Raw genomic sequence first — 19,576 nt, forward strand, 5'->3', positions numbered from 1 at the left:
CAGATCCCCCAGTTCTGTTTTAATTAAGTTCTCAATGAAGCAGGACATAGATGAGCCCTCTGCATTCTCAGACACCCCGTATATTCGAATATTATTACGGCGCGAACGGCCTTCCAAATCCGACAGCTTTGACTGAAGTGTTCTTTGGTTACGGAGAAGTTGTAATAGGGTGTCTTTAACGCCAATGTCCCACCTTTCCGACTCCGCCGTGCTTCGCTCCAGATCGTCCACGCGACGAGCAGTTTCCTCCATTTGGACACTAACGTCTTGAAATTTTTGGTTTATTTCGGTCGTCATCTCATCCAACTGTTCTTTTAAGTCCTGCCGAAGGGTCACTCGGAAATCAGAAAGTTCTTTTTTCATTTCCGACTTCCAGTCGATCATACCTTTAGTCATGGCTTCGCTCACTGCTTTGCGTATAGAGCTAAGCGCGGCCGCCGAGCCATCGTCTTCTTCAATGTCGCCATCTTTCCTTAGACCGACTTTGTTGGCGAGCTCCCTCTGCCCCTTCTCAACTTCTTTCTCTCTAGTGCCTCTTGAACTTGACCTCATTTTAAATGTTGATCCCCGTTCTTTTCCCTTCAATTTAACTTCTGCAATAAAGAACTAACGCACTTGAATTCCGGGGATTGTATTTGGCCGATGTCAGAGCTAAATTTTATGCTGCCATTCTCACTTACGCGCCACCGGAAGTCCCCCATTATTATATATTTTTATTATTATTTATTTAAATTGCTTTATTTAAAATGTCCATATAAATGTATTGATTATTATTTATTTTTTATGTATTTTTCACTTATTTAAATTTATCTTGGTGACAGAAGCTTCCAGTTTACACACTGAAATAAATAAATAAATAAATAAATAATACACAAACAAACCAAGACACAGACAATAAAAATCAAATAAAAGTGAATGAAAAAGTATACAATTAATAATAAATATAATTTAATAAATGAAATATAATTTTAGATACATGACATTTTATGATTTTTTAAACATAATTTTATTTCATTTTTTTTATTTTTATTTAATTTTAATATTTTGTTTGTTGCTTTGTTGTAAGTTTTTACATTTATTTGTTATAAATGTAATTATTATTAAATAATATATTACTTTTCATTTCAATTATTTTATTATTACTATTTATTTATTTAAAATGTACCTATACATTTATTTAATAATTATTATTTTTTATATTTAACTTGTTCAAATTCAAATTTATCTTGGTGACAGAAGCTTCCAGTTCACACACACAAAATAAATAAATAAATAAATACACAAGCAAACCAAGAGACAGACAATAAATATAAAATAGGAGTGAATAAAAAAGATACAATATACAATTAATAATTTATATAATTTAATACATTAATTAATGTAATGAATAAATATAATTTTATATGTGACATTTAAAATTTTAAGTATAATTGTATTTACTTATTTTATTTTTAATTAATTATCTTTTTCTTTTTGTCCTAAGTTTTTTAATTTATTTATTATTCATTTAATTATTATTCAATCAATTTACTATTTAAATTATTTTATTATTATTTATTTGAATTGTTTTATTTAAAATGTACATATAAACAGAAGCTTCTAGTTCACACACTAAAATAAAGAAATAAACACAGAAAAAAAAACAAGACAGAATAAAATATAGGAGTGAATAAAAAAGTACACAATTAATAATTAATATAATTGAATAAATAAATTAATATAATTAATACATATAAATTTTTATATGTGTTTTTTAGGATTTTATTCACTTTTTTATTTTAATTGTATAATTTTATTTATTTAATTTTTATTTATTTAATTTTATTCTTTCAATTTTTAAATTTTTTTTTTTTTTGCTTTGTTATAAGTTTTTACATTGTAATAACCATTTTGTCATTACCTGTTTCATATTGTAAAAAAGATTTTTACAAGTACAAATGTTCCATGTAGTCTTTTAGTGTGGTCAACCTAAATATAGGCCTATACATTTTTTTTTAAATAATTAGCTAAATTCTGATGGAGTATCCATCCAATGTGTAGTAAACAGTAAAACAGTTTGCACTACAAACCAGTGTGCTCATAATTAAGATAATACATTAAAATAATATAGTATGTTTTTGCAAAATAAAGCAGCAAAACAAGCTGTTTATACAGCTAAAAATAGCTGGACGCAAATGAAACAGGAAGCTAGAAAAGTCAGGCGGATAGTATGTCCCACCGTTATTTTTATTTTATTGCATTATTTTTTTACTAGAGTTGCAGGGTGTCAGATTGTTCTAGTACATGTTTCTTATTTTCTAAGTATTTTCCATTTTCCCCATATCCAAATCCTCCATCTATGTCCCACCCGTCAACAGCTGTCAGCGTCTTACATGGCATTTCCTCCACAACACAGAGTACAACATCTACACAGTTTTTCTAAGAACTCTCTGGACGTCTTCCACTTCCCGCTTACTTCGCCTTCCAAAAAGCCTGTTAGTGACAAGAATGAACGAAAGCTTTCTGCTGGAACCTAACCCAGATGTCATTCACTGCCTCTAATTGGAGTAAAGGTCATCTCAGAGCCAAAACATCCCAGATGACACTCACAATAACTCTCATACACCCAGCGGCCCTAGGCAGCATTGTGCCTGTGGCTGGAGAGGCTGTGTATGAACGGCTTCGGCTAATGGACTGTGGAACAGAGCCAACAACGAACAGAGCTCCACATGATGGGCCTGTCTGACGCAGAGTAATGGCTGTTTCTTGGAGTTGTGTAACATGTGAAGTACCAAGAGACTGTTTCAAAAACACTATGCTCTTCTGCTTTCACAGACAGCCACAGACAGTCACGTGATGTTAGACACAAAGAGTCCCCAAAACAAAGGCTCTTTTACTGACACTACACTTATCTTGTATTATAACGCTAGCGTCGCTCTGTTTTGACTTGCTTTCTGCAGTGAAATCGACTTTGAATGGAAACAAAATGTTAAAAGTTGTTGACAAACACTGGCAGTCTCAAAGTAAAGTGGTGTATATTTACATTTTGAAATACTGTACAGTTGAAGTCAAAAGTTTACACACACCTGGCAGAATCTGCAAAATGTTAATTATTTTACCAAAATAAGAGGGATCATACAAAATGCATGCTATTTTTTATTTATTTAGTACTGACCTGAATAAGATATTTCATATTAAAGACTTTTACATATAGTAAATAAGAGAAAATAGCTTAATTTAGAGAAATGACCATGTTCAAACGTTTGGATAAACTTAATTCGTAATACTGTTTTGTTACCTGAATGATCCACAGCTGTGGGCTTTTTGTGATTGTTTTGTCCCTTGTTTGTCCAGTTAAACTAATCAGTAAAATTCAACAGTTCCCACAATTTTAGTTTTAGTTTTTCAACAATTTTGTGTATTTGAAATCTTTCCAAAACTGACTGTATAATTTTGAGATCCATATTTTCACACTGAGGACAACTGAGGGACTTATATGCAACTATTAGAAAGTTCAAACGCTTAGAAGGAAATACACTGCATTAAGACCGGGAGGGTGAAAACTTTTGAACAGAATGAGGATGTGTACATTTTTCTTATTTTGCCTAAATATCATAGTTTTTTCATTTAGCACTGCCCTTCAAATGCTTCAGAAGTTACTTAAATGTTTAAACATTTTTAGATTAGAATTTATATATGTAGAAAAAATAACATGCATTTTACATAATCCCTCTTATTTTGGTAAAATAATCAACATTTTGCAGATTCTGCAAGGTGTGTGTAAACTTTTGACTTAAACTGTATATTCGAATAGAAAACATTTATTTTAAACTCTAATATTATTTTACAACATTACTAAACGTCAGAGACTTCTTTCAAAAAACATTAAACAAATCTTACCCTAACTGTTTGAAAAGTAGTGATATTTTGTTACAGGGTCAGCAATAACTTGTGGCAAAAGCGAAAATTTACTAAAATGTCTCATAAATGGGGCAAAAAATGCTTCTGCGCAATTAAACAATGTATTACGGCTGTCGCGATTAAAATTAAATGTGAAAATGAATGAAAGGTGTCAATTCGCGAAATTGCATTCTCTCACAATGCATCCGTTCTGTGCAGCGTTGAGCCTTATAACCAATCAAACGTGTTTCTGTTAAAGTTAGAAATGCGTCGGCATCAGAGGCGCTCGGATTAGTCAGCAATGAAACCGCTGAAGCTGTTGAGTGCGCACGCTCGCGAATTCCCTCATCATAAACAACATAGTGCAGATACGATGTAAATAAAATATTAATTTCGTAGTTTCAGTGATTATAACAGAAGTTTTTGCATAACTTGTGCTAGACTAGTCTAACGTCATTAACCAACATGTTTGTCTGTGAAGCCAGAATGTGGCGTGCTCAGAACGAAACAAAAACGTGTTATATTGTTTTCTATATCGATATTAATAACAATTCTATACAAAATAAATACATATACAATATAAAGAGCAACAATGTTTTTGTCATGATACTGCAGCCCTGTGAGCTCTTGTTATTTACATGTATAATTTAGATTTTAAACAGTAATGGTATTGACAACAGTTTAAAATATTGATTAGAGTAATTGGGTACATTTAAGTATTTTAAATTAAAGACAACATAGGAAGGTGATTATGCCACTGAAAATCAATTCCAGGGGGAAATATTGCCTCTTAATGGAAAAGTTCATTTCTGACCCTGTTTGGTTAATTGTACCACTGGGTGTTTCAACTGTAGGCACAGGGACAGGGTTATCTGAACTTGCATTATAAATAGTTTAAACTGAGGGCTATTTTTAGCCTTGAGCTTCCCAGAAGTAGATTTAACTTGGGATTTATTTGTACTGAAGTCACTGAGTGTAATCCTTGATTGATCTGTTGAAATACAAGGGAAATTCTGAAGTGCCCAAGTTGAGTTATTGTGTACCACTCTCCAAACAACACCTGACAAAACTGATTTATGTGTTGGGGATTTGTGGAAAAACAAATCAATGAATGTATCAATGAGAAATCACACCCATCGTCATTATGAATTTGGCCTACTCATCCGCGTTTGTGCAACATATGACCACAGAAAGCTGTCAAATCCTTTTTCCAGCTCTCTCTCTCTGCGTGTGAGGAAGGACGATGAGTCATTGTAAATGGACTGGGGGGAGGGGGTGAAGTGGCTAAATCATACTTGCTACCAAGAGAGAACGACAACGAGAGAGAGGAAATTAATACAGGGTGAGAACTGAAAGAAAACCTCTTGAAGGCAAGCCGGTGAGAGCTAGTAAAGGCTGGCCAGATCCTGACATTGCAAAGACTAAATGTGACTGCCAAAGAATCACAGATATTCTGCCTGTCAGTGATACTCGTGGTACTTAATATGCATTTGATATTATTTGTTCCACATTTAGCTGATTGGTTGGCCCTGGTGCATTTAGGTATCTAATTATAGATTAAAAAACACATTCACACATGTGAAATCTGACGCAAAACATCAGTGTGAACGATGAAGAGCGTGCCTCTGACAACGATGGCATGAGTGGTTTTTAATCTAATGTTTTCTGGAGTCTAAATGCTCTTATTTCACCATTATAAGCCATTTTCTATTCTCATCCTCACATGGCTCAGCATCCTAAAGAAATGGGTTACAAATGGATTGAGGGCAAAAATGGAGGGAAACAGCATTAGCGCATCAGACAGAGGAACAGTATATCCCCAATGAAATTTTCTAGTGGTTTGATAGTTTATCCTGGTTTTTCCCTGACTTTTAATCACGATCCAAAGAAACAAGCTACATATAGCATGAGCATTTTTTAATGTAAATTATATTGTATGATTTTCAAAATTTAAAGCAAAAACAGAATGGTCTGACTTTAGCTTTGTGATATTATGCTGCATGAAACATTTAAACTAAACAAAAACAGCAGATGGGCTTAATGAGAATGCAAATTCACTTTCTGACAGCAGGTGGCGCTTATGAAACAGCTGCAATACAGCGTTCCCTTGGTTACTGGTGTAAACAAAGCAGCCCAGTGCTTTTAAATACCACAGTAATATGCATTATACGGAGGTAAGATGAAAAGAAAATACCAACTAAGCTTTTCTGAAGACAGTCAGTTCCCCTCAGAAATACAACCCCTGTTCAGTATTTAAGATTTTGTTCCTTTAGAGGGTTTGCACTTACGTCACAATTTGGTCAGTTACCCAGATGCATGGCCATATTGGAAATACTCGGATGTAAACAACAGCATGAATTGCACTGTTAATGTACGACTAAATGCATTGTTCTAATTTATGCTGTCTGTAAGATGCTAAATCATACAGAGAAGGATTTAAGCGGGAAAGGGCACAATATTTTGACAAACTAAAGTTAATAAGTGGTAAAGATACGTACAAGCAGTATTAATTAAGATATTAGCCTTATATTTAACCTACCTGCGGAAATGATAAGAACAAACATAAATGTTGTCAAGATTCTGGCCCTGGAAATCCTAGTTCAGTTTGGCCAACCACAAACACTTTTTGTTCCTCAGACATTTTTTTGCACTCTTCTTCTTGAACTGTTGTAACTTTTGGCATTTTATAGTACTCCAAATGCTTTTTTCCGGTGTGACCGATTAGTACAGCCCAAAACATGACAATAACTGTTTTGTTTTTTTTAATTCATACCGTTTACGTAATCCAGGACTAAAAAAATATTCAATTGTTTAAGGTAGTAAGATGTTTTAAATACTATTTCTACATTACTTTTAATCCATTGGTAAACATGGTTATAAGAGCAAAACAACCAAACATCTAATATAAGATTTGCTATGAATGCTTGTCATAGAGCCAGTGGAAAGGCAGATAGTGATAGACAGAGAGCTAAAACGGGAGAGAAAGAGAGCTGGAGGAATGGACAGATGAAGGATTGAGGGCAGACAGTGAATCAGTTGGCTGGGACACTGCTGCTGCTGCTGCTGCTGCTGGGAGGGGGTTGGGGACAGTCCTGCCATTAAATAAAAAGCTGAGTCAGTGCACTGGGAAAACATCAGAGGTGTGCTGGGAGGAAACATGAGCACTCCTGCACTCCACTGCAGATGGGTTATTAACTGCTGACCGAGCAAACACAGAGAGACAGATAGAGAGACAGAAAAGTGAGGAAAAGAAAGAGGATGATGGGGGAAACTGCCAGCTTCATCTAACCTCCTAGGGTTTGTCTTCAGAATGTGAGACTGGGTTAGAATACAACTTTCAGAAAAGTTTCTTATCTGCAGTTCTCTTTTGGTTTTCTGGGTGGTTGTTAAAGGGATAGTTCACCCAATAATGAAAATTCTTTCATTAATTACTCACCCTCATGTCGTTTCAAACCTGTAAGACCTTCGTTCATCTTCAGAACACAAATTAGGATATGTTTGAAATCCGAGTTTTCTAACCCTGCATAGACAGCAACGCAACCGACACGTTCAAGGTAGTCACATGGACTATTTTAACAATGTCCTTAGTACCTTTCTGGGCCTTGAACATGTTGCGTTGCTGTATACAAGGTCAGAAAGCTCTCGGAGTTAATAAAAAATATTTTAATTTGTGTTTTAAAGATGTTTTGGAACAACATGAGGGTGAGTAATTAATGACAGAATTTTCATTTTTAAGAGAACTATCCCTTTAATAAACCTAAAAATAGTAACAATAATGAAGCTATTAAGAGATCCACCCAAACAACAGATGTCAGACAGTCAGAACTACACTGCGAACACCAGGTTCTAACCTCTCGCCTCAACTACAGCAGTGTAAAACACACAGTTATACAGAACAGCTGGGAAAAGGTTTTAAGAACACAACAGCTGAGATAACAGTCTGTACTGTTCCGCTATGCACTCTCTCTATCTCTCTCTCTGCGTGTGTGTTTTTCTCTGTGTGTATGCAACAGATGGAGGGTTGTCTGGACAGGCTGAAGCATGCTGCAAAGGTATAGAAAAGACCCGGGACAGAACATCAACAACACAAGCAGAAGAACTGGTTGCGGGAACGGCTGCGCCTTTAGCTATGAACTCACGAGACCCCAGCGAGGGTTTCTATGACCTCAGAGCAGCGTGCCGAAACAAGAGACAAGCACCCTTCAGTGTGCATAAGCACAACTTCCTGTTTACTTCAACCCAGTCTGCTCTCTTTACATCTCCTGGCGATATTTCGCAATTTGAACCCAATGCACTGCAGATGTTACACCAGATAAATTTTAGAGACAAAACAGCTTTGGGTGCGTTTCCAAAAGCAACTATGGTTGCAAGTTTTGTCATTAACAATAGAGTTTAGTACAACTTGCAACTATAGTTAGCTAACAATGCTTTTGACTGATTTGATTTGAAATGCTCTATAAGTACCAACTTTTCGCTGTTTGCACATTCCAGACAGGCTGTTCTATGCAGTGACTCTTTCTAGAGGTTACATGTTTATATCAGCAGCTGACTGCAAGTGACTTTCTTTATAAGTGAGTCATCAGATCATTAATCCAGCTGAATCCCTTGAATCATTCAAAAAAGTGACTTTCAGAATTCGAGGTATCATACTACATAGCACTCCTACTATTTTTCTATGGTAGAAATAGAATACTCAGCTATTTTGAATTCAGCCACTGTCATTAAGAGTGAGTCATTGAATGTTTCACTCCACTAATTTGTTCAAAAACACTGATTCATTCAGAAGGCTAAGGGCTTCAGGTGGTAGCTAGGGTGTTGTGGATTAATGCTACATAGATGTTATGTAATTGTTAGGAGGGTTCGAGGGTGTTCCTCGAAAACAACATTAAATCACGTTCTATGTCAACATCAGGCTATTTCTAGAATGCTGGAAATCCAGCTAAGAAAAGTACACTACCAGTCATGTTTTATTTGTTTTGTTTTTTTAAGAATTATCTTCTGCTCATCATAGAAACCTGAAAAAATTCTACTCAGCTGTTTTCAACATAATAATAATAAATGTTTTTTGAGCTGCAAATCAGAATATTAGAATGATGCGACTGGAGTAATGATGCTAAAAATGAATAAATATATTCACAAAGAAAACAAAATTTTGAATAGTAAAAAATATTTCAAAATTGTATTTTGCTGTACTTTGGATAAAATAAATGCAGGCTTGATGAGCAGTTGAGACTTCTTTAAAAAAAAATCTTACTGTTCAAAAACTTTTGACTGGTAGTGTATCTCTTTGGGTGGATGAATAAATGATGATACAGCAATTTTTGCAAGCAGGAAACAGTGGCATATGGCCAGTTTGGGAGATTGCACCATGGCCTTTTTGCAATAGACTGCAGACGACACCCATGGAGACCAAGTATGACATGAGCACTTACTGTGAGTGAGGTGAAGGTCATGCACATTCCTCCAAACCCATTCAGCGCCAGAGCGAAGAAGATCAGGATGGAAAGATCTGTGAAAGAAAAAGACAAAAAAGGTCAAAGAAAGCAGGGACAGACAGGTATTAACAAAATAGTGGTCTCAAGTGGATTTGCATACATACTTCTAGGGTCACTGGCGCCATATGCAATCAGGATGCAGGAGAGGGCAAATGAGGCACTAGGAAAAGACGTGGTATTGTTATGAGATAAATGTGCTCCACATCCAATGCTTTATTATAATTATTAAAGCTACAGTCCTTAAAGGGGTCATCGGATGCCCATTTTCCACAAGTTCATATGATTTTTTAGGGTCTTAATGAAAAATCTATAATATACTTTGGTTAAAAATTCTTAATAGTAGTGTAAAAAACACCCTTTTACCTTTTCAAAATCAGCTCATGCAAAACATCAACCCATATTATTGTATGGTCCTTTAAATGCAAGTGAGCTCTGCTCGCCCCGCCCCTCTCTGCCTGGAATGATGAGACGTGATGTTTACTTTAGCATTTAGCTGTGTTTAGCCGCATTTAGCAGTTCAGCTATCGTGGGAGGGGCCTCTGTCAAGAATCTGAGAATACCCTGATTTTAAAAAGGGGATATTACTTTTACAGATTAAAAAAATACCACTGGGTGGATTTTTATCATTGTAGGGTGGTTGTGTACACAAACTGCCAACACACGTTAATGTTCAAACAACATGGAAAAGTTAGTTTTGTATCCGATGACCCTTTTAAGTTTTGCCTCTTTGTCACCATCTCTGTTTGAAATCTGTAATTGCACTTATTGCACTTACTTAGATGACGTCAAACCGTTAAACGATTATTACTGTTATACTTTGTTCTTAAATTGTTAATGTTAACAACATTACCATTGCATGACTACGTGTAATACACTAGTATGTATTAGCGTTATCTGTAGATTAAAATTTCTGTAAAGTCTAATCTTTAATCATTCGAATGTCATTGAAAGAAATTGTTCTTTTAAGACTTATATGACTTAATATAACAACAAATTATTTCTCTTACTGATATATGTAGAAGAAAATTGATAAAAGATTTACGTTATTTAAAAAATCCACATCGTTTTATACATATTTTGGACTTTGGGGGGCGCCATAATTTCGATTATGTCAAATGGTTGCACTCGGTGAGCTACTCGCACTACCTGTTGCTATTTTTACCGCAAAACACAACTCAGAAAATAATATACTAATACAATGACCACAGCTACTGATAGAGCTTACAGGTGGCTATAGATATAAGCATAAACTTAAACCAAATGCTGTACCATAGATTTTTCCTCACAAGGAGTCTAAACAAATGAAATCCACGCTGAAAAACTCCTTCAGTGGCTGCGCTGTCATGACAAGCATCAGCTTGTTTTCATCCTACCAGGATGGCATCTAGCATTTCTTGTCTCTGCCATTTGTAAGCTCTTTTAGTAGCTGTGATCTGCTAAAAGTCTCAAAGGCATCAGGGCTAAAGTGAAGAGAACAAAGACGCAGGTCTTTAGAAAGTTTTATCCGTCCACAGGCATCTTCCCATTCTTTTCTCCTCTTCTTATCGCTAGAAAAAGCAGTGAAGACCTTCAACTAATAGTGGCAACCAAAAGCAGCACAATGTGGCGTCATATCAGTGTTTTATTTTAAGAGTTGTGTTGTGATAAAAATAGCAACAGGTAGCGCCAGCAGCTCACGGAGTGCGACTATTTCATGTCATCAAAATAATGGTGCCTCCCATAGTTCAAAATATGTATAAAACGATGGGTTTTCTACTACATATTTCAGTAAGTATATGAATAATGAATAATGTTTTTCACCACATAATTGTTGTGGACTTTTATTTCGTTTTTTTAGAATCCAGTTTTCCTTGTACCTGCCGAGGAGCCTTAATTTGCGTGGGCCGTATTTGTCCATGATGATGCCGAGGGGCAGTGTGATGGCACTGAGGAGGAAGGAGCCGATGGTGAAGGCCAGGTTCAGCATCTCATCTTGCTCTTTACAGATGGGCCAGCCATTCATCTGAAGATTATCCTCCTCCTCGCCTCTTGGGACTACTGTCGTATCGTTTTCATTCTCAGATACGTTCTGTCCTGTACCGTTACCTGGAGAATTGAAGAAGGCAAGACGGAATGAACCCAAACTGAGCAATCTAACCACCAAACTGGCTCTAACCAGTGTGGAAATGAATGCCAGGCTTTTCAGCAGAGTAGTCAGCAGTCACATGTAGAACTAATTGTGACCTAAACTTCTAGGAAACCAGTTATGACACTGGGAAGTAAAACAGGAAACGCCTTTGTGAGATATAGCGGCCACCGTCGCGCCCCCCTCCCAAAGCAGCCAGGATGCTGGGCAAAGGGTCAAATAAACAAGCTGTTATACACAGTAAACAACGAGCAGAAATAGCATGAAGGTATATTTGAACCCCAATTGGAGTTCAGGCTCTTAAAACCAACACTGTCCTACAACCGCTAAGGCATGAGCAGCTGACTAACATTTAACCCTGTTCTTTCACCCTGGACTGTTTTGACTGGGGATAATCACGCATTGACTGGGCAACAAGTTCTTGAAGATTCAAGAAAACTGTTTATCCACGTGCTCTTTTGAAACGCAAACAGCCTTGAAAATGTTGTGGAATAACTTGTTCTGAAGCAGACAGTTGGGGGATGGGGCTGTTTGCAGCATATGGAGGAAGCTGTCATGAACGTAACAGGGTGGGCAAGAAAGAGACAGAGAGTCTTTATGTGAGGGATTTATTTTTTTCGAACGTTAACAATCAGTTAACAAACATGTGAGCTGTTTGTGGGGTGGACATCACCTGAGCGTGAGAAGATGAGAAGAAATGGGTTAAAGCTCACTGATTTATTATTAGAGGTTGCACATCTGCTGAGCTTTAGATGTTTTGCTAAGTAATAAAGGAGGAACTGCCTTAAGTCAATACACACCAGTTTCAATAGCTGCTGCAGTTACAGTAGCAGTTGCAGACTGACACAAAATATAGCATATGTTTTTAGTCGTTTTCATGAAATTATTGAATAAAAAAACTTGTTCTATATTTAGTTCACAAATTTGAGACACATTTCACCTCAAATTCAAAAGGTAAAAAAGAAATTCAAATTTTTCCAAATTTAATGGATAAAAAAAATTAAGACTATCTTAAGACTGTTAAGATTTTTTGGATTGTTACATTTTTTTAATGACAATTCAATGTTTTTGAATGCGATAATGTAATCACACAAAACCATAAATACAATTTTTTGATGCTTTTATTTAGCAAGGGCACATTAAATTAGTCAAATGTGACAGTAAAAACATTTATATTATCACAAAAGAATTATATTTCAATGCTATTTTTGTTACTTTTTATTCATCAAAGAATTCTAAAAAAAAAAAAATAAACTTTTTATTTTTATTTAATTTAATTTATTTTTTTTAGTACCAAATCAGCATTTAGAATGATTATTGATTTGGAAATTCAGCTTTGCCATCACAGGAAAAAAGTTACATTTTAAAATATATTAAAATAAAAAAAACAATTATTATAAATTGTAATAATATTTCACAGCATTGTTGATTAAATAATTTTGATGACATAAATGCAGCTTTGGGATTTATTTATTTATGTTTTTTAATAACCAAATCAGCATTTTAGAGTGATTTCTGAAGTAATTTCTGGAAATTAATTGTAATAATATTTCATAATATTATTGATCAAATCATTTTTATGATATAAATGCAGCTTTGGTAATTCAAATTTATTTATTTATTTATGTTTGGTTTTTTTTATAACCGAATCAGTATTTTAGAGTGATTTCTTAAGTAATTTCAGGAAATCCAGCTTGACCATTACAGAAATAAGCTACATTTTAAAGCTTTGGTAATTCAATTTTATGTAATTTATTTATTTTTCAGCTTTGCCATCTCAAGAATAAATTACATTTAAAAAAATATTTCAATAGAAAACAATTCTTTTAAATTGTAATAATATTCCACAACATTACTGATCAAATAACTTTGATCACATAAAACTTACCAACTCCAAACTTTTTAACTGTAGTGTTTTCTTTTTCATTAATAAAATATCAAATAAAATATATATAAAATTGTATAACAATTTGTCAAAAAAATACCTAAAACAGGCTTCATTTCCTTTATGCAAAATATATTTCCTCTCCTTTTGGGGTGAAATATGACTCACAGATGTTCTTGACGTTATGTTATTGAATTCACCTTTTAGGTCTGTTCAAACGATTGAGGAGCTCTATTTCAGATGTTTCAGAAGCCATTGTTCCACTAGATCTAATCAGCGACAGCAAAAACCAGAGACAGCCAGGCCTAATTTTCCATTTGCTTTGATATGGAGAAGTGAGAGAAGAACAGAAAGATAATTCAACACGAGTCTGAAGCCAAAACACGTCATAAACTCATGTGCCGGGCCAAAACATTTAGCCAGAAAAGCATTTTCCTGGTCAGTGTTTCCTCACGCCTGCTGATTAAAGAGAACCGATCAGCTGATAACGTGTGGTGGAAAGCTGAGTCCAAGGAAAATAAGTAGGTGAGGAAATGGCAAGATAATCGCATATTTACACTGAGCAAAGGCTCAAGCCACATTTACTTCCTTGTGTCATCAGACACGTGAGGCCTGCTGTCTGGAATCTAGAACTAGATGCTGACAACATTTGAAATGAAAAAGAAAAGGGAAGTGTGAATGTACAGGATAGCAATGTGCACTGACATCCGTGTCCTCTCTCACAATCCCATTAGTAAAAGTATTAAAATGGCCCAAAATAAGCTACTATTCAATGTTAGCAAACAGCAAGGAGATCTGAGGAGGAGAAAAACCATGTTCTTGTTTGGAATTTGAGCCTCACACTTCACATCGCTGCGTGAACCACGAAATCTCAAACACAGATAAGTGAAGAACGCCAGCCAGACTGGCCTCTAGATCACGGCAATGGTGTTTACTTTTAGCCGATGTGCTAATAGGTCATAAGATATCAGAGTGGCCCGGCTGTTTCTTCAGAACTGAGGTGTGTTTAATCGTTTAGGAGGCAGATTTCATAGTGGAAAAATGAATCAGGGCCAGTTCAGAGAAGCATGGTTGAGTCTCCTGACCTCATTCCCTGCGAAAGTCACAATCAAAGCAGCACATAAAGAAGTCTTTGAACAAGATGTGACGCTCCAAAAGAAACTTCAAACTGGTGTCAACAAGCAGATATTGTGAAACCATTAGCAGCCATGTTGAACTTCCAGCAGCCACATGACGGTACGCATTAGGAACAGTCAGAAGGTCAACAGATATCTAATAGTTGAGCTTTTAATCGTCATTGCACACTTTTTCCCCTCACATATATATGTTGGATATATTTATTTGGCATTAAATGCAGGTTATTTGAATTCTGGCACATAGGCACACATGGCTTTCATGTTTTTTCTTACCTCTGAGCCATTTTGCTCTGGGACAATGACATTTACATGAACTAGCAATGGAGCAATATGATTTTAAGGGCATCAGTACATGATAACATGTAATTACACGAATACAGGTTGTAATAATAAATCAAGTTAATCTCGGACATCAGTAGGAACACACTGTTCTTCATAGATGTACCAGACATGTTGTGACCCAGACACACGTTATTGCCAAGAAGTGTAAGCGGACCTGAACAGTCTTTTTCCCGGGAAGAGTCTACAATCATCTGAATTAATTAGGCAGCAAAAATTATTTTTGTACTCAGTGTTGTTGTCTTGTTTTTCAGTACAAATATCTGAAGATTTATAAATTAAGAAACATTTATTTGAGAAGCAACATGACATATTGTTCTCTCTCTCTAACAAAATTAATAAATGCATACAAATAAATAAAATGATATGACTTTATGCTTAAAACAAGACAAAAATATCTGTCAAATGGTATAAGAAAAATAAACTTAAATTTTAAAATCTTAATAAATTTTGATTTAAGAAGGTTTATATGATTTACACTGGTAAAATACTGAGTAAAAAAAAAAATCAGTGCACATTTATAATAAAGCCTGTGCTTTTAAAGAACAACATATGAATAATTCAAAGTTTATGCGACGGTTGGTGTTTATTAAGTGATTCTCAGCTATTCTGAAAAGCCTCAATTCATGTATCATCGAGTGTGTTTGGTAATGTGTGTTCAGGATACACAAATACTCGTCTCTAACCAATTAGTCTAACATATCACTGAAGTTTTCTTAAGATTAATTGTTTGGATCAACTATTTCTTTTATATTAAGACCTTAAGAAGATACATCTGCACTTGAAAGATTCTCTACTGTATTGCACACTACACTACGAGTCAAAAGTTTTTGAACAGTAAGATTTTTTATGTTTTTCTCACCAAGCATGCATTTATTTGATCCAAAGTCCAGCATAAACAGTAAAATTTTGAAATGTTTGTACTATTTCAAATAACTGTCTTCTATTTGAATATAGAATTTATTTCAGGCTTCTTTGATGAATAGAAAGTTCAGAAGAACAGCCTTTATTTGAAATATAAATCTTTGTAATATTATAAACATCACTTTTGATCAATTTAAAGCATCCTTTTTAAATAAAAGTATTAATTTCTTTCCCAAAAAAAAAAAAAAAAAGTGCTTATTGCATAATGTTACAAAAGCTTTTTATTTCAGATAAACGCTGATCTTTGGATCTTTCTATTCATCGAAGAATCCTGAAAAAATTTACTCTGTTTAACTGTTTTAAATATTGATAATAATAAAAAAATGTTTCTTGAACAGCAAATCAGCATATTAGAATGATTTCTGAAGGATCATGCGACACTGAAGACTCGAGTAATGATGCTGAAAATTTAGCTTTGAAATCACAGGAATAAATTACATTTTAAAATATATTCAAATAGAAATCAGCTAATTTAAATAGTAAAATATTTCACAATATTACTGCTTTTACTGTATTCTTGATCAAATAAATGCAGGCTTGGTGAGCAGAAGAGATTCTTCTCCATTAAAAATCTTACTGTTCAAAAACGTTTGACTGGTAGTGTATAAGCTAAGCAGACTGATGTCTTCTAGTCTGTTTACCGTGAAATCAACTCTGTGACGGAGCTCAAATTATCTTGACCCCCTCTGCCAACATTCTGATGCCAAAGTATCTTGTAGACGCTGTTTGTAATTCCTAATGGCAACACAAAGCGAGAGGGCTTCCAAATAAGGTGCACTAACTCTCAGCGATCGATTGATATTCAGGTTCGGATTCCTCCGTTGGCCTTGTAATGGGTGCCAGACAGCAGGGATTTCTGTTTTTCACTCACGCAGTGAAGTGATTATAAAATCTATAAACCTCTGTTGCGAAATATATGTTTTATAGGGCAAATCAACATCTTTGTTAAAGTGTTTAAGTTAACTGCATCCCAAAGATGTTTTGGGTTGAGCAGCCAAACATTTATTGCTCAGATCTGAGTGAGGAAAGAGTGATTTTTCTTTGATGTGCATTTAATTATTTCCAGCATTCAATCTGGCATCTATAGTGCATTTAATGTCTTTACGAGTGTCAGTAAATTTCTGTTTCACAACCTGCACTGAATGCACTCATTTCTCCCCCTCCTTACCTGGTTCTCTGCAGAGGTAGGAGTAAAAGCCCTCTGATTTTAGCATAATGAGCAGCGAACCCCATCCGAGCAGGACAGCAGAGAACAACAGATTCTCGACCACCGCGGTAATCGCCATCCACCATCGCCTGGAGAAGGCTGTGGCCAGTGAGGGAGCCATGACTGAAGGAGATGAAACAGTCTGTGCTGGTAATACAGAGGAGAACCCCCTAAACTTTGGGAAATCCTGTGAAAGTGAAAATAGAGTTGGGTATTAGATATTTATATTATAAAACACATTTACATATTAAAGTACACTATGAGTCAAAAGTTTTTGAACAGTAAGATTTTTTATGTTTTTTAAATCAGTCTCTTCTGCTCACCAAGCTTGCATTTATTTAATCCAAAGTACAGCAAAAACATTAACATTTTGAAATATTTGTACTATTAAAAATAAGTGTTTTCTATTTGAATATGATGTGGTTTTCTGATTTGCCGCTCAAAAAAACATTATTATGTTGAAAACAGCTGAGTAGAATTTTTTAAGTTTCTTTGATGAATAGAAAGTTTAGAAGAACAGCATTTATATGAAATAGAAATCTTTGTAACATTATAAACGTCTTTATCATTTTTTGATCAATTTAAAGCATCCTTTGCTTGATAAAATTATTAATTTCTATCATTTCTCCCCCCTATAATTTCTCTACTGACTGGTATTTGAATGGTATGGTGTATAATGTTACAGAAGCTTTGAAAAAAAAAATCCTGAAAAAATGTACAATGTGCAACTGTCTTAACTATTGATAAAAAAAAATATTAAATGAATAAACAATGTTTCTTGAACAGCAAATCAGAATATTAGAATGATTTCTGGCGACTGAAGTAATGATGCTGAAAATTTAGCTTTGATCACAGGAATAAATTACATTTTAAAATATATTCAAACAGCTATTTTCATTTTTTTTAATCTAAATTTTACAATTTTCCTGTACTTTGAATAAAATGAATGCAGGCTTGGTGAGCAGAAGAGACTTCTTTACTGTTCTACTGTTCAAAAACTTTTGACTGGTAGTGTACAACGGCATATTTTACATTTTTATATATTTTAAATTCTTCCAACGATTTCACAACATTGTTTTTCACAGCATATAATGAACATTCCTTCGTTGCCAGTTTGCAATAACCGCAGCTCCCCCCGAACATCATTTATATCCCGTTTCTTTGTCTCGATAGCTACAAAAACAGCTCATAAACAAAAAACAGCTGAGTTCCAAAAGAGAATGTTGTTGATTGAAGCCCCGCCCATTTTCCAGCCTCTAATCCCGCCCTGCTATCCTCCGATTGGCTATTTTAACGCTCGCTTCTCCTCTTATTGGCTAATAAACAGATTCAGAAAGCAGCTCCACGTGAGACCAAGATCCAGCCGGTTCGAACCAGTGCGGCGCGAGTCGATGGCTTTGTGCTACTGATATCTTTGTACAAAATCTATTTAACCACATAGGAAGCGACGTTACGTCATAATACGATTCGTTTCTGGTTGCTTTGCATAAATGGCATGCTAACAGAGATCATACGCAAATAAGCTAGTTTTATATATTCACAAACGCTTGATAGAACGCATTCATAATTGGTCGTTTTACTGCTTGGATTTTCTTTCCTAATATGCGCACCATCTCATTGCTGTTAACGAAAAGCAGTATCCTGCGGAAAACGAGCAGCCCTAAAACTGGTCTGAACTGGACAGGCATCATCATCATCAGTGCCTCCGCCTGTGTGTATGTGAACCCCTCTCCCCTCCTTCATCATGCATACAGAGTTCAGCTGTTCCGTGTATACACTATCCTCTGCACACTGAATAACAGACGCGTTAAAACGCACTTCCTGGTTATCGCTTCACACTATTGTTCTGCACTATGATAAATAAATACTCGCGGATATTGCAATATATACCTCATAATATGATGTGCAAGCAGTTCTATCTGCCATTCATCATATGAAACTGCAAAACACGGCTTCTGACGGGAAATGTAAAAGCACGAAACAACATAAAATCAAATAAAACGGCACTTAGGTGACAACTATAAAGCACTGTTTGGAAATAAACAACTGTCGATGCTATATAGTGCAAGTTGAATGTTATACTATGGTTACAGCTGTTTGCGGTATATAGCGAACAAAGTTGCGGCATAAAACTAATACACCGCGTTATAGAAATCAAAACGACACATTACAATTCAGCTAGAGTTCATAACGCTCAAACATGCACTGACATGATAAAATAAAACAGTTATTGAAATCTGCTGAAAATCTGCTACAGTCGTTGTCATATTGCAGAATTGTGTACATAAAATAATCTAAAAAAATTAAAAACAATATCTAATCGGTTTAAATAAATAATGATTATGTGAACTAATACAATACAAATACAACATCAACAGTCTTCGCAGGTAAACTTACAACAGAGCATCCTTATAATAAGTCATACCTATTTCCTTCACCAAATCCTCGCTTCCTCTGTCTTCAGAGAAGAAAAGGTATAAACAACCTTCTGATCCCGATTTCAGCCTTTGGGTTATGTTCATACATGAATTTATTTCCAAACATCTCTTACTCTCGATTTTATATTTGCACCGCTTGCTTCACACA

The 19,576-nt window shown here is 35.1% G+C and overlaps 1 protein-coding gene across 2 annotated transcripts in view; it reads right to left on the minus strand.

Moving 5' to 3' along the window:
- Nucleotides 1-19,561, minus strand: part of slc43a2a (solute carrier family 43 member 2a) — a 37,989-nt gene extending 18,428 nt beyond the window's left edge. For both annotated transcript variants that reach the window (XM_073817754.1, XM_073817753.1), the window contains exons 1-5: nt 19,416-19,561; nt 16,952-17,177; nt 11,231-11,459; nt 9,479-9,534; nt 9,312-9,388 (exon numbers count right to left, since the gene is read on the minus strand). In XM_073817754.1, coding sequence (XP_073673855.1) covers nt 9,312-9,388; nt 9,479-9,534; nt 11,231-11,459; nt 16,952-17,111 — 522 coding nt within the window. In that variant the 5' untranslated portion in view covers nt 17,112-17,177; nt 19,416-19,561. The remainder of the gene's footprint in view (nt 1-9,311; nt 9,389-9,478; nt 9,535-11,230; nt 11,460-16,951; nt 17,178-19,415) is intronic.
- Between the last annotated feature and the right edge of the window lie 15 nt (nt 19,562-19,576).

This window comes from Garra rufa, chromosome 14 (genome assembly GCF_049309525.1).
Source record: "Garra rufa chromosome 14, GarRuf1.0, whole genome shotgun sequence".
NCBI lineage: Eukaryota > Metazoa > Chordata > Actinopteri > Cypriniformes > Cyprinidae > Garra > Garra rufa.